General features: G+C 37.5%; 1 protein-coding gene across 1 annotated transcript in view; it reads left to right on the forward strand.

Moving 5' to 3' along the window:
- Positions 1-16977, forward strand: part of LOC107660109 (28S ribosomal protein S9, mitochondrial-like) — a 22028-nt gene that overhangs the window by 3185 nt on the left and 1866 nt on the right. The window contains exons 3-10 of the mRNA XM_016449336.1: positions 4513-4575; positions 4666-4696; positions 4800-4879; positions 10010-10095; positions 10308-10383; positions 10492-10660; positions 12069-12177; positions 12906-13075. Coding sequence (XP_016304822.1) covers positions 4513-4575; positions 4666-4696; positions 4800-4879; positions 10010-10095; positions 10308-10383; positions 10492-10660; positions 12069-12177; positions 12906-13075 — 784 coding nt within the window. The remainder of the gene's footprint in view (positions 1-4512; positions 4576-4665; positions 4697-4799; positions 4880-10009; positions 10096-10307; positions 10384-10491; positions 10661-12068; positions 12178-12905; positions 13076-16977) is intronic.

Genomic DNA, 16977 nt, shown 5'->3' on the forward strand with positions numbered 1-16977 from the left:
GATGCGGCTTGTGCGCGCGCTTCAGGTGTGAGTCAGACAGCAAGACAAGACGGCAAAGAGTTGTTTTCTTCAACTTATTGCACTTAATAACTCTTTTTAACGTCAAGCAATTCTCTGCTATATGCGTCGAACTAGAACTTTGACCTTTTGCAACGTTTTGATTTAAGTAGCCTATTATTAAAATGATAATATCGCATGCCGTTGCGATATGCATATTGCGATATTTACATTTGCGATATTTCGATAATTTCCCCTCTTAGGTGACTGAGGGGTAGCAGCACAGACTGTGCTTTCACACAGGAGTCCGCTACTGATCCATGGCTGTTTACCACAAACACTCCGTAGGTTTATAAATGATTCTCATTACGATTTTGGGAAGATGTTTGTCGCACGTATCGCATTGCCACATGCCTTACTAACTGATGAGTAACACTGTTTCAGCGCAGATTTTCCTCGCGCTTTAGACTTTGAACCCTGGTGCTGCGAGCTCGTGCAGCGCTGTCAGAATACATGCAGTTTGTGCGTGCATTAGAAAATATAACATTCTACAGTTTATTTACTAATCGCTTGAGGTAATTTCGCGATCTCAATCATCATACAGTAACCTAACCACCAGCATCAGCCACCTCTTCTTCTCATCGGAGACGCGATGCAGAACTAAACTTTAGACTTTGAACCCTGGTGCTGCGAGCTCGTGCAGCGCTGTCAGAATACATGCAGTTTGTGCGTGCATTAGAAAATATAACATTCTACAGTTTATTTACTAATCGCTTGAGGTAATTTCGCGATCTCAATCATCATACAGTAACCTAACCACCAGCATCAGCCACCTCTTCTTCTCATCGGAGACGCGATGCAGCACTAAACAGTCTCTCGCTGTCGGTGCTTCGTGCTTGTAATGATTTCTGTGTCTTTCTCTGATAGTTTTAAATACTTTCACACTGCCGACATGTTTTGCTGCATTAATGCGTGCCTCTATTTGATCGCGTTAGTCATTGTTCGGTACATATTATTCGGCCTTTTCGCTTATTCGGCCGAACACCAAAAGAGATTTTTTTTGCTATTTTCAGCCGAATAATTTCGGTTGCCGAATATTCGGTGCATCCCTATTTCTCAACCTTTTCGACTCCAAGCCATCCCACTGTCCACAACAATATTCAAAGGTTTTTCGAAACAACTTATAATCTACAGGAACTCATAGTTTCTGTAAATGAAAAAAAAAACTTTTCAAGTTTTAAGAGCCAAATGTTATTCATTTTCCCACTGTTTGTACTCAATAAATTTACATGACTCTTAGTCATTTGTGGTTTACTGGATAAGATAAGAATTTCTATAGTGTTTGTTCCTTATAAAAAGCCCATGAAGTTTAAAAATTTTCCTAATTTACATGACCTTTCCAGGTATAGAAATCACCCGCATATATTCCGTTTTTCTTTGACTGTGAGAGCTTCTTAAACTACTTTTTGTTAAAATGTGGTAAATTAAAAGAAGAAACGAAATATCTTTATCTCATTTAGTTGGTTTAGCTTATTTTATTATTTTGTCTTATTTTAACTAGTTTTAAGTCAATCTGAGGCCCTGACCCTCTAGGCTCCATTAGCTATTTAAGATCCGGCTGTTCTTTGGTGCCTCTCTTTTGGTTTCCTTACATGCCTCAAAAGAAAGAAGGAAGGAAGAAAACTAGAAACACAAAGACTGGTACCATGCCAGAAAATGTATCCTGTCTTTTGGCCATTTTTGAGACTTGAATGTACAAATAAAGGCAGCCTTGCTGAGCAGAAGAGACTTATTTTAAACATTAGAATATATTACAGATCCCAATTTGAACACTGTGTTAATGTTATAATAAAGTATTAATAGAGCTGTTGTAGGGTAATTATTGTCTTTTTTATTTTATTTTACAGAACGACAGTAAAATTACAATATCATTGTGATTCCTCTGAGCTAAAAGCAACATCATCAGCTGGTGTCACAGTGAAGCATCTTGGACCTGCTTAAAAATTGGCATATATTTACAAACATGTCCAATGTTTTATTCTGTGCCAGACAGAAATGGCCGTAATTGATTTATCCAACTAATTTGGTCCAATTTCTCGATTCTTAGATTATTCCCCAATCTCTGTCACCATTAATGAATTGAGTCCTCAGAGTAAGTGTGGCTAAAAGAAGCTGACACGTACCGTCCCTCTGCCAGCTGATCTTTGGGTAAAGGGTGGAAAATGGCTGTGACTGCAGGGCACAGAGCAAGTACAGGATGGGGCATCTGTGCCTGAGCGGGCACCGGTGTGTCTGCCAAGCGCTTCAGCCGACATGACGTTCCCGTGAATGCACTGAAGGTGTGAAACAGCTGCACAGCAAGCACTGCCAGGAGGAAGTAATTAATAAAGACCGCAAGCCTCACCTGCCTTCTCCCGCTGTCTTTCGTCTACTCGCACACACATTGCGTTTGCACCCGTCAGGTGGGCTCTGACGTTCAGAGTCCATGCAACTGAAATTGGGAAGAAATTTGCTGAGCTTTTGACAATTCCAACTTGAGCGAACTTTTAAAGGAGAGTGTCTTGAAGCACAAGTTTCAGATGTTTTGGAAAATAGTGCAAGTTATATGATTTGCGTTTATGTAGCGTATTATTGGAGCTTGGCAGTGTGACAATTTATTTCTATTGATAATATCAGCTTGGGGCTACTGCAAAATATCTAATTTTGTGTTCCACAAATGCAAAGAAAATATACTGATTACAAACAACATTTATTCCTTTATGTGTATGTGTGTGTGTGTGCGCGCGTGTGTGTGTGTGTGTGTGTGTGTGTGTGTGTGTGTGTGAAGTCTCTAATACTCACCAAGGCTGCATTTACTTTAGCAAATACAGTAAAAAACAGAAATATTGTGAACTTATCACAATTTAAACTAAGTGTTTTCTATTTTAATGTGTTTTAAAATGTACTTTTTCAGCAGCCATTACTCCAGTCATCCAGAAATCATTTTAATATGCTGATTTGGTGCTTAAGAAGCATTTTTTATTATTATCAATGCTGAAAACAGTTGTGCTGCTTTTGTGGAAGCTGATCTTTTTTCTTTCTTTCTTTCAGAATTTTTTGAAAAATATAAAGTTTAAAAGAGCAGCATTTACTTGAAATATAAATCTTTTATAGCATTATAAATGTCTGTAAAATTTGTCCTTGCATAATAAAAATGATAATAATATTAATAAAACAATTCCAGTCTCCAAACTTTTAAAGGATAGAGAATTTTTTAATATATTAGTAGATCAGGACAAAAATTGGGCATCATTTCACTGAGCCATATGGTCACTTAGATATCAACAACTATTCAGTATTTTGAGTTTTTTTTTTATTCACTATTTTTTGCATTTTTTTGTTTATTCAGAATTTTTTTTGTGTGTGAACGTCCTTTAATTGTACAGTATTTAAGGGTCAGCGAGAGAGTTCAGATGGTCATGTAAAATTTAATTATAACTTGGTTCAAGAAACCTTGACTGACTAAAAAAAAAAAAAGTTGCTACAAAAGCAATGGGATGGCAGGATCTGTATGGGTTAAAACATGTATGTCCTTATCACCTGAGAAGGTCAGACACTTTTAGATTTTCAGTGCTACATTTTTCATGGCACATGAAGCAAGTGGTCAGATGTCGCAAAAAAAAAAAAAAATCTGTTTTGAGGGAGTGCGAGTAGCAAGTTTGTTTTCCCAGATTGGCCTTGTGTGAAGTTTAAGCAGAAGAGGTTTCTAGAACACTATGACGAGACTAAACCTCCCTTAGGGAGTTGGGCCATATTGCTTTTCAAGGTATGAACAGGTGCTGCCTTCATCTGTCACTTCATCCTGCACCGTTCTGTCTGTTCTTCTCTTTGTGTTGCTTTATTTCACTCAGTTTCCCTCACTCTGGTTTTGATGGCCCAATACATGGATGTCTGTTCTCTTAGAGTGCATCTGCCATCACCTCACTTTTTTCTTTTGTTTTTTTCTCTCTCTTTATCCTGAAAACAGGGTCAAAGACCCAAAGGTTGCCATTCTGAATGTCTCATATTATGCAAATGAAAGTTTTATGCCCTGCTGAATGCTATCACTGGAATAATTTGGGTCTTTGTGAGAATATTTTTGAAATAGAAGAGATCAGTGTTTCCCACTGTAGTAAAAAAAACAAAAAAAAACACCTGAGTTGCATAGAGAGAGACCTCTGGGGTGCACAATAAATATAAAATAGTTTATTGTCATATACTGTTGCATGTAATTTAAGAATTGGAACAAGCTGACTTTTTATTTGCCTACCGCAGCTGACTAGAGTATTGGGGTTGAGCCCTGACTCCATGAATGCTCATAAAAAATAAAAAAAAAGTTCATAAACTAAAATTACCTTTAAAGAAGGTAATGTAATTCTTCAAGCCAATTGATCTCACTTAGATTATTTCATAATAAAATGTTAATAAAAACGACACTTCATAATCATCATAAAAATGTATTCGTAATTAAAGTGTAATTTTTGTTTGTTTGTTTAGAGGAGTATTGCATATCTTTTCCCCTCTGGACTCTTTGAGAAACGAGCAAGACCTTTTATGAAGGTGAGATTTAATCCAAATTTGAATTATTTTTTTTTTGATAATTTATAGCACAGTCAATATGTTCATTATGTTCCTTTCTTTTTGTTTTAGCACCCAGAGGAAATATTCCCAAAACAGACAGGTATGTAAAAGCTGCCTTTTAACTCTTTCTGTGCTCTTTGACACCAAATATAAGCATGCTGATATCTGGTAATGAACTACTCGTGCCCTGTTCTCTCTTTTAGCTATCCAGTGGGATGCAAAAGGACGCCCTTTTCACTTTCTGTTCTACACAGGGAAACAGTCCTACTATTCTCTCTTGCATGTAAATTCATTCATGTTAAATGCTTACATACAACAGGCAAAACCAGAGTGTTCTAGATGATATTTGAATTATAGGTGTTTATATACAATAGGTACCATATACTGTAGATTGTGGGATAATTAATTTATTTGTTGGTATTGGTTGATATTTAATACTTGATTTAGATACATGCTCATTTCCTCTATTTTTACATTTAATTTCAAGATTTTAGTCTCACTTTAAAAACACTAATAATTTAATTAATAACACTGTTAAACACTGTTAAATGTAGACTAACAAATCTTAAAATTAAAATCCATTTTTCATCGTGTATAATAATCATAGCTTCATTTTCTTTAAGATGACTGATCTTAGTTTTTAGTGTTTTTTTTCTAATTTATTTAGACAAAAATAGTGTATAATTTTAATATCAATCATTTAGTGGCTGTTAATATATATTTTTTAAATAGTTTGTATATGATGTACCACAATTTTGGCGGCTGAAGATGAATTTTCAGTTTTTGGAAGGCCAAATTCATTGACCAAATGGTGAAATTTAATTCTCTGATGGCACGTTTTAATTGTGTCAGTGTCTATTTCATGCACACAACTTAGAAAAGCTACAGCAGGAACTCATGCCATCTCTTTGTGGATGCTAGGGGATGAGTTGAAAATATTGATTTGATTTATTGATTATTGAATATTGATTTGATATTTTAGTCTATGCTGTTTTGAGCTGATGCCTGAACAAAACTTCATCAATCTTTATTTGCAGTGCGCCTATCATCCAATATTCACAATTTTGTGATTTGTTACTTTTGATATGAAACAAAGCCTGAGCTTTCTGTCAATTTTATACAAAATTCAAACAATAAATGTCATTTTGATACTTTTAAATATGGCGTGACAAATCACTGTAGCCACCTCAGTTTATAAATCAACTGAATCTCTTCCTCTTTGCTACTAGTTATAGCACAAGATAAATATGAATAAACATCAGAAGGGATGTTGACAGAACCAGTACAGCTCACTAAATTGTATCATGTCTAATGTAATCGCTCAAACAGTGTTTCAGCCTTGAAAAGTTGTCAAAAAAGTCTCTAGAAAAAAAAACCCTAGAGAGGAGCATTTTGCTAAATATATGCACTATATTACATATTCATTACATTTTTATTTAATGAATATGTGTTTTATTACTTCCACGGTTTAAATGAAATTGGAGTAGAAACAATTATACCATTAAAACATTTATATAAAATCTGCTATTTGTGCAATTTAATTGTTTATATACAGATATACAGAGTTGGAAATAACTAAATGTAATTATTTATATATTAATAATTAATTGATTATTAAGCTTTATTTTTCAGTTTCAGTTTTCGGCTAAATCAGTAAAAAATCATTTTGCTGCATCACAAAATGTATCTGTATCGGCCATAATTTTAATTTTGTTGAACTGGTTTGGGGAGAAATCCTGCTTTGTCTGGTTTGTGATTGAAGGAAGCGAGTGGCACAGAGAGTGGGTGGGGGCACATCACAGAGAGCTGGGCTAGAGGAGGGGTGCAGACAGAGAGAGCTGGGAAGGGAGGCTGCGACTCGAGTCTCAATCTGATCCCCTAAAGAGGGCCTGGATGGGGTGATGGGGGAACAGCCCCTCTGCTCAGAGAAAGGCTTTGTTTGGCATTTTACACTTAGGCCTGGTTTCACAGACAGGGCTTAGATTAAGCCAGGATTAGGTATTTAAGTAGTTTTTATAAACGTACCTTTGAAAAAAAAATTACTGGTGTGCATCTTGAGACAAAACAATAGCACTGACATATTTTAAGATACGTTTTCTTCAGTTGAAACTGCTCAGACATGCATTTTAGTCTGGGACTAGGCTTTAGCCATGTCTGTGAAACCAATATAAACAGAAGATTGGAATGATTAAGGTAAATGCAAATGGAAGGTTTGGATTTGAGAAAAGAAGAGGAATGAGAGTTAGGAAGATGAGCGTGACAGAGCTCTTTCTCCTCCTTAAATCCCATTTACAACAGGGAGCATCACACACTTCACTAGGCACGCCAGGGCTTTGTGATATTAGGTGTGAGTGTGTATGCATGCACACGTGCTGTTTTTTGTGTGTAGGTGTGTGTGCACATCAGCCTCAGGGGTTTTACTGTGGTGGGAGCCCCTGAGAGCCTCCTGCGTTAACCGCCTCTTTGTCACCACGGCTAATTCCTTTCAAAGTTTGTTTGTTTTAGCTTATTTTTCCCTTCTCTACCATTCATCTATGGACTTGACCTTGGGCTAAGACGTCTCTCAGTACCAGTAAGGAGTTTGTGTGTGTGCGAGTTGACTAATGCGCCATTGTCCTCGGTGTGCCCAAGCCCCTCATCCTCCCCTTTGCCCTGCAGTGGCTGGGAACCCTGCTGCTAATTTAAATAGGTATGTCAAATCTGCCGGCGTGCACCGGCTCTCTCATCCAGCTTCGAATCTCACGGAGGTGCTCCGCGTTCAGAAACCCTGCAGTGTGCAGAAAATAATGTACAACTCTCCTTCCTGCAGAGGGGAATATTTTTCTAGCATGAGCAAAAGGAAGCAAAACACAAACACTCACAGACTCTCTAAGATACACAGGCGGTAAATATTGGCATTTACCGTATAGTCAATACCTCATTTATCAGGACGTTATACAGCTATCAAAGTAACCCACTTGCAGACTTGAGCAACCAAGTTTTCTATTACAGTAATAATCAATTATTAAAACACATTAATTGTGTGACCCTTTTTATTCTTTCAAACTAAAAATATATTTATAAACAAAGTTCTGTAACAACTATATATGCCAAAATTTTTTGATGGATTTGGGTGGTTCCTTGCAGTCTAGTTAGAAGTGGTGTGGAGTTTGCGCAGTGCTATGTAACTGGAAAACAAATGATTGCAGTTGTTGGTTTTTATTTTAAAGAAATAATTTTATTCAGCAAGGATGCATTAAATTGATCAAAAGTGACAGTAAAGACTGTTCTTTAATGTTCTATTTATAAAATAATCCTGAAATTTCAACAAAATTAAGCAGCACAAGCGCTTTCAGCTGTGATTCAGCTGTGTAAAATGTTACTTTTAAATAATAAGAAATAATAACAAAAATTAAAATAAGAAGAAATTATACTTTAGCACCATATCTGCATATTAGAATGATTTCTGAAGGATAATGTGACGCTGAAGGCTGGAATAATGGCTGCTGAAGATTATTATATTTTAAAACATTAATATAGAAAAATAAATCTAAATTGAGAAATTTAAAATTTTACGGTATTTCTATTTACTGAATACTTTTATTCAAAGAAATGCAATGAGCAAAAGAAAACATTCAAAACTTTTGAATGGTAGTGTACATTTATAAAAATTATGGTACAAACCTTACTGATTGGTTTAGAATTTTCAACCCTATCTCAAATTCGGATTGGTCATTCTCACACTTCAAGAAAAATGTATGTTTGTCAGCTAGATAGTGTTACCTTGGTGAGTTGAATTTGACAACAGCATTCAATAAATACATCACAGAAAACTAAGAGTTTAAGTTTGCAAGGCAAGAAATTATCAGAAAAAGATCAACAGATTTATTATGTAGTGACGGTGCAGAAGCTGCCAGTTCCTTTTGCATTCATTAACTGGCCTGAAACACCCCACACTGGTCCCGGGCCTACAGTCCTTATTTTTCAGACCTGCAATATGGCGTCTAGTCCTGCCTATTAGTTGAAAGAGCCTGTCACCTTTATCATAGAAGTATTGTTGTTTGTTTATATTTGAATGTGCCTGTGCAACAGTTGGACAAGCCTAAAAAAATAATATTTTATTGCATAATTTGAGCTAAACAAGCATACTTTATGACACTGTTGTTGTCAGATTTATTACCTAATTTGAAATATATTATTTAAACTTAGTTTTGACAGACACTTTTGAAAATTTCAGTCTTTCCCCATTAGCTGCCTGTGTGTGTTACCAAGATGGCCACAGAATGGACTGACTTTGGCAACAGTTAAGATAACAATCTGACATATTTATACTTAAACAATTATTTATTAAAACAAGTCATAAAAGTACAGGCTCATGACATTAGTACTTCCTGCTTTTAGCTGTAGGCCCTTCAACTCTGATCTTAACTTGTGTTGATTATACTGTATTTTCTACTTAACCTTCGACAAAATGTGCGCTTTGGGAGGAGTGAGTCTGTACAATTTACCCATGATTTGTTGAATACAAGGAGCCTCGGCCAACCAAAAGGCTACATTGAAAGTTCATATTAAAAGCTCAGATGAGGAGCCTCTCTCCCCTCCTAAAGGCATTTGAATTTCTCTGGATTCGTTATGCCGCTGTGATCACGAACGTGAAACGTGCATTCCCCAACTTTTTTTCTCCCTCCCCCCTTTCTTTTCTAGTACTCCTCCTTTTTTGTGCTGAAAATTGGTTTTTGCCCGATGTTTGCTTTTTTGGCGAGTAGCGGTGGATTATACGCACTCTATCAGGACCGAATTAAACAAACAGCTGTGGGATAATTGAGGGGGAAATGAATTCTCGCACAGGCGTGAGGAAGGTGCGGACGTGAGCTGCATGCCAGCGGCGGGGCCCCGCGTCAGACCCCTGCTCCGCACCGCTCCAGCACCACCACGCCTGACGGGCACTCCAGGCTCACGGGCGCGATGCCAATTTAGACAAGTGTGCCCGAGGATGCCATCCTGCTCCGCATGGCAGCTTCTCCTGTCAGGAGGACGTGCGAGTGTGTGTTTTAGAAAGGAGAGAGAAAGTGCGGGGGGTTACGGCCCAAGTGCTCCCCAATTCAATTTTTCCCTCCACACACACACACACACACACACGCACAATTAAATTCAGCCAGAGCTGAAGAGAGACAGAGATGAGATCTGCCTTCATAATGGAGACTCTGTGTGTGCGTGTGCGTCGGGGGGATTTTCAAATCCCTGCTTTTGCTTCACTGCATCTTTTCTTTTGAGGGATTCCTGAATATCTATGAAGAAGACCTCGTCCTTCATTCTGTGTATTCATTGACTTATTAGTCAACAGAGACCAAGGATTCTTTTTTCTTTTTTAGTAGTAATTCTGCTTTTGGTATTGAAACTGACCATTTTCCATTTCTCTCTTCTGTCATTCTAGGATGTCTATGAGAAGATTCTTGCAATAGAAAGACACCAGGACAAGATGAGAAATAAAGGCCTCTTCACATCAGATACCAAACAAATGTGAGCGCTTCAAAACTGCTTGCAAGAAAAACACTGAAGTGACATACAAAAGAAGAGCAAAAGCAGTCTGTCAAAGAGCCAAAAGTATTTGTAATATACAATGCTTGGTGTGTTAGAATATTAACAAGCAATCTAGAAAAGAAACACTTTTTAAATGCTCTTTTTCCCTAAAAGTGGTGAGTTTAATGGATAAACTGTTTGTTTCCTCTCAGATTGCTGACTGGGAGCAGGTGGCTGTTAAAAGAGGAAATAGAGGAGAATCTGGTAGAGAACATTTCTGATCAAGATGTAAGTAAGAACTTACATCTTGTTCGAATCCTGCGAAGAGTGTAATTCAGGATGAAAACACAAGAGGGTGCTGTTGGCAAACTAAGCGAGTTATCTTATGTTGTGTAGTACATGCGGTTGATCCAGCTGATGGAGAAGTTGTTGTCTATGCCTTACTGCTCTCTGGAGAAGGAGTTCATACTGAAGTTTCGCAAACAGCTGGAGGTTCAGTCCAGTAAATACGAGATTCCTGCCCTGCAGTATGACCCACAAGGAGTCGCTTTCAGCGTTGCAGATGGTGCGATACTGACATTTCAAATAAACAGGCTGATTAAATATGTTATCAGGATTTTTTTGGGGGGGAGGAATTCTCTGAATATGCCAATAAGCATCATAAATGTAATCCATGCACCTTTTTCCGAAGTCTGCAGATGTGTTCTGTAGTCAAACCTTAACTTTTATTTATTTGTAGTGTATAGGCCTGATAATTCGGAATCTGTGATTATTTGTGGTAACTGCAGTTATTATGCACTTTAAATTCTAACGATTTCCATCCAAATTATGGAATCTATAAGGAAATAGAAAAGCCATGTTTATGTCACTTTGGTCCAATAGTGCATTAGATGAGTGCCCAAAATTGAGACACGTGAAAAACATGAAACGTTAAGGACAAAAATATATCGCTGTTCTAAAATTAACTATTCACAAGACAATTATTCATTTTTTGTATATACTATTACAGTATTCATTAATATTTTCATTGAGCTTTTATTTTTATTTTTAGTTATGTGCTATTGTCATGTTAAATTAAGTTAGTTTTTTTATACTTCTAATTTAATTTTAGTTTTACTAATTTTAGTACTTTAAACGTTTTCAGTTAGTTGCCAAGGCAACATTTCTAGTTTCCAAGTTTATTCATATTTATATTTTATTTTATTTCAGCTTTATTTCAAGTACCGGAAATTATTTATAATAATTTTTGTTTTAGTTACAACACTGGTAATTACCAAAATTATTTGTATGACATTAATTGTCTGACAGTCCTAATGGTGTTCTATGATATGTCAGGTGTATTGTTACATATCATGATGCATCTGTATGAATATATTGTTATATTAGTATCATTGAGATGCTACTATAGTTTTTGTTAATTGGTTTGTATTTTTATGTTTTATTTTAATTTTAAAGTTGTAATAATTTTGTAGTGTTTTTGTACTTTTTAGTAGTTCATTTAATTAAAGTTCAGTACCTCAAGTTAAACTAAATTAAAATAAGGAATTTTTCCTTGGCAAATAGCTGAAATATATTTTTTTGTATACATTTATTGCATTTAAAATTTCAAATAACATAAATGTTTATTTTAGTTTTTGTTAATTATAATAACCCTGATTTATTAATAGAATATAATAAGATTTGACGGCTACAGCTGACGAAAGATTTTCAGACATTCTAATCATAATTCTGATCTGTTCCTCACAACATGAGAGAAAGTAAATGATGGCAGCATTTTAATATTTGGGTGAGCTATTCCTTTTAAGTCTTGTGTTCCTGTAAGTAAGATCTGAGAGTTAAAAAATTTTTATTCTGCAAGGTTTCCGCCTTGTCTCACTCTTCTTGCCTTCTCACCTAAAACTGTGATTCTTCTGTACGCACTCACTTAATTCCCACATCACTCTAACTTTTCTCCTGCTCTCTCCTTCCCATAGGCAGAAGGAAGACTGCCAAAGCCAGTATCACCCTCAGAGACAGTGGCTCTGGGAACATCACAATCAACGGCAGGAACTACCTCCACTACTTTCCTGTACTACAAAACAGGTGTGTATGAGGGTTGCCTCCGTTATACATCGCATCTTTGTGGAACGATCCTTTTAGCATATCAAAAGCTTGGATATTTGTTTTTACTCTAGTTAGTATGCCATAAATGAGAGCCACACCAAAAATGTTCAGGTCCAGCATGCGTGGTGAGTGTGTTGGGTTTTTCTAATGTGGTTGAAAAGTTAATTACACAGATGAGTGAGCCAGAGACTTGGCGCTGTCAGCATGCGGCCGGCTGCCCGCCCTTATCACTCCGTCCGTTTCACACAGGCCTAATTGGAGCAGAAGGGGAGTGTTGCTCTGTGTCAGCACTGTGGGCCATCCCTGCAAGCGAGCCAGCGAGCGCACACATACTTAAAGGGTTAGTTCACCCAAAAATAAAAATTAGGCTGCGTTTTACTCACCCCTGATTCATCCTAGGTGTCTATGACTTTCTTCTTTCAGACGAATCCAGTCGGAGTTATATTAAAAATTGTCTTTGATCTTTCAAGCTCTATCGTTGCACTCAGCATCGCGTCCTCTCTATAGTTCTTACAGTGGTGGGATTATCACTTTGTCTAAATATGATGATACAGTCCTCAAAAGGCGATTTGCAGGAGTGTCATTCATACAGATGTTGAAAGCTTGAGTAGTCCAGCGGAGAGAAACATGTTCTTAGTTCTCCCCACACATCTCTTTTACGCCTCTCACTATAAATATATATATCTTTCCCTCTTTCTCTCTCTAAGGGTGCAGCTGATGTTTCCTCTGCTCTTTGTGGGCATGATGGGCCGGTTTGACATTGAAGGCAGTGTGGAGGGCAGTGGTCACTCTGCTCAGGCTGGGGCTCTGCGATTGGCCATCTCACGGGCACTGCTCAGCTTTGTGTCTGAGGGAGAAGTTGAAAAGATGAGGCAAGGTGTGTGACAAGAAGCTTTATATACTGATATATGTCTATGCATATTCATATATATTCTCATCTGCAGTTTATTTACTTGCAGCTTCTTTTATGAGGTAGTTATGCTGGGTTATTTCATGTGTACTTCATGTTGAATACCGCAGAAAATAATTTTGTCCAAAGACTGAAAATGAACAGAAAACATATTTGTGTTTTATGTGCCAAATAATATGTAATGTTTTTCAAATTTTAATTATATTTATTTAAAATAATAGTTGGAAGTTATACAGCTATAATGTAACTGGAAAACAAAAGATAAAAAAATAAATTTCATAAATGATACATTAAATTGGTCAAAAATGACAGTAAATATTTCTTTATAACTTCTATTCATAATATAATCTTGAAAAATGATAATAGAATATAGAATCAGAATCTTGAAAAAACTGTTTAATAATAATATTTATAATATTTAAATATTATCAAAATTCGAATTATATTCTAATTTCAAATGCATAATTTCAGTTAGGGTGAAGAAAAGCTTTTGGCTTCTCTTCTGAGGCCACAAGAGGGCGCGTCGAGCAAAATATTACTAATGCACGTTTATTCGGTAAGATAACATGACTATCTGTGAAAAAAAGTGCATAATGTTTAAAATAATGTTTATAAACCAATTATAATTAAGTTGTTTAAACAACTTTAAACAAAACGGCATCATGTATGTATCCATAGTTTAATACAAAGGGCCGAAAGCCAATCACACAGTACATTTTTAATTTAAAAACACGAATTGCAGTGGGATTTGGGGGGGGGGGCGCCATTAAGGCTCGAGAGATGTTTTTTCAAATTTGTGTAGTACCGCCCCTTTTTGGGCGATTTCTGTCAGACTGAGAATCGCCCCGAGTGCTCTCATAGACTTCCATACAAAGATCATTTTTTTCGAACTGCAGGCACTGCAATGCAATCTCTATGAGTTCTGGGAGGGCTAGCACTAGCATGCTTTTGTCATCATACGTTACCTTAATTTGTGCAGCGATTGGTGGGAACATTAATAAGAAATGTGAAGTCAGAACTAGTCTGTATGGGCTGAATAAAGCAAACCAGTATTTCACCAGCAAAGTTTAGATGGATGATGATTGTAATGGAGGTAAAGATGATTACAGTGACATACAATATATACTGGGACTTTTCTGAAAAATATCTTTCTGACCCTTCAGCACAAATGTTTCTCAGCCCTTTTTTCTGATGGCTCTGATGCTCCAGATCAGCTATTCTCACAATTTCAAGACTGTTGTTACTTAGGTAGATAAGCAGCTAGACAGAAAAAAACTCTGGTTACTGATGAAACCTCGTTTCCCTGAGAAGGGAACGAGACGTTGCGGACAGCGCAAGCTGATGCTTTGGGGAACACCTTTCTCCTCAAATACTGAAGCCTTATTCGTTTAACAACATTGCATCTCAATGGCCCTCGAATGTGCGAAAAGGGGGTGGAAAAGCACCTTATATGAGCGGCATTTCATCAGAATCTTTCGACTAAATAAGAGAGCTTATGAAATACCTGGGCGTAAGTAACACAGCATAACGCAACATTTCGTTCCCTTCTCAGGGAACCGAGGTTACTTCAGTAGCCGGAGACATTTCCTTTCGAGAGGGTCTCTCGACGTTGCGGACAGCGTAAGCTGACGCTTTGGGGAATGTGTACCTTCACGCCGTGTTACTGCGAAGGGTGCTCAGCATAAGCAGAGATGACATATAAGCACAACGACACTCAACAGCAATCGCAATGCATGGTACAGCCACTGTACACCAGTACGCATAAGCAGCACATTCCAGACAACAGCTTCTCACCGGAGCTAGACATGCAGTTGTGGAGCTGACCGGGAATAGACACCACATTTACCTGGGGAACTGTGTGAAAGTTGAGCAGGTAGCAGCAGCAGCGCCGGTGTCACCAGCTACAGAAGTGGTGTTTTTTTTTTTGTTTTTTTTTTAATTAGCGGACCTAGTGGAAACCCGCAGCTCTGAGAGGGAGGGCGGGTCTACTGCACTGCTGTATGTGCATGCGCACAACGGTAAGATATAAAGTGGTGAGACGCAGCACTATAAAACTATCACAAAACAGCTGTCATAGACAATATCACAGCAATTGCAACAACAAAAGGCGACCCAGCGCTTGGTGTACTCTTTCCGATGACCCCTCATAATACTGCAGCCAGTTAGAAGAACGGGACAAGTGCAGTAAAATCGCATTGCTCAGGGGCTAGTGGCCGCTGAGACCCAATTAGGAAACTCCGGTTTACTCTGCGCTTAACATAGAAGCGATGATTCAGCATTCATTAATATCAGAAGCTAGCCATGCTAGACATCATAACAACTACATCAACAAGCGACGAACCCGGCGCTATTTGAAAACAGAACAGCGGGGTACTAGAATGTATCATAGCCAACACTAGCAATAGCCCAAATTTAAGGTTTGGGGGAAACTGCAGTTTCAAGCATAATGACTGTAACCCACAGGATAATAGCAGCAATACAAGTCATACAGGGGCACTGCCGAAGATCGGTACATAGTAGGGACCGACACGCACTGTGGGAACAATCTGGCTGCCGCAATAGAGTGAGCGGCGGCTGTGTCGGTGCCGTCATCTTCATGACGTCAGACCCTAGCGGACCTAGTGAAACCCCACAGCTAGGGCTGGACGATATGGCCAAAATTGATATCACGATATATTTCTTAATTTCGGTCGATACGATATAATTCCGATATCGATAGGACCACTATTTATCTGAAATATAAATCTTTTGTAACATTATAAATGCCTTTATCATCACTTTTGATCAATTTTAAGCATCCTTGCTAAATAAAAGTATTAATTTCTTTCCCAAAAAAATAAAAATTATACTGAATGGAATAGTGTATAATGTTACAAAAGCTTTTTATTTCAGATAAATGCTGATCTTTGGATCTTTCTATTCATCAAAGAATCCTGGAAAAAAAAATGTACTCAACTGTTTTAAATATTGATAATCAGCATATTAGAATGATTTCTGAAGGATCATGTGACACTGAAGACTGGAGTAATGATGCTGAAAATTTACCTATGTATGATCACAGGAATAAATTACATTTTAAAATCTATTCAAATAGAAAGCAATTTTAAATAGTAAAAATATTTTTGAAAATACTTAAAAAAAAATACAAAAAAAAAATACAAAAAAAATGTTTTTGCTGTACTTTGGATCAAATAAATGCAGCCTTGGTGAGCAGAAGATAATTCTTAAAAAAAAAAAAAAAACTTCTAAGGAAAGGGAATAAGCCCAGAAAAAGGGAGGCTCAGTGCAAAAGCAGTGACATGAATCATATAGCAGCGACTTAATTAAAGAAGTAAAACTGGCCTTCCTTGAGTGGGTAGTCTTGATCCAAAAGGACCGGGGAAGCCTTTAAGGAACCTGGCAGTTTTGTTCTGTGAAGCCCATCCAGCCGCTGAACATATATCCTCAATAGATGTCCCATTGGACCGTGCCCATGACGAGGCATGCCTCTCGTATAGTGGACATGCACACCAGTCGGGCACAGGGCAGGGAGGCTGCGGGAGGGGGCTGAGAGAAATATCACCTGGGCTCTGAACGGCATTGAGAGCACCTTGGATATATAACCCTTTCTCGGTTTAAGTACAATTTTCAGTCATAGGTTGAAATCCGTTGAGGACTTGTTGACAGAGAGATTGTGCATATCATCCACTCACTTAAAGGGTTAGTTCACCCAAAAATGAATATTAGCCCATAAATTACTCACCCTCAAGTCATCCTAGGTGTATATGACTTTCTTCTTTCAGATGAATCCAGTCGCAGTTATATAAAAAATTGTCCTGGCTATTCCAAGCTCTATCATTGCAGTCAGCGGGTGTTGCAGTTGAACAGTC

Source organism: Sinocyclocheilus anshuiensis, unplaced genomic scaffold (assembly GCF_001515605.1).
Source record: "Sinocyclocheilus anshuiensis isolate Anshui unplaced genomic scaffold, SAMN03320099.WGS_v1.1 scaffold55, whole genome shotgun sequence".
Taxonomy (NCBI): domain Eukaryota; kingdom Metazoa; phylum Chordata; class Actinopteri; order Cypriniformes; family Cyprinidae; genus Sinocyclocheilus; species Sinocyclocheilus anshuiensis.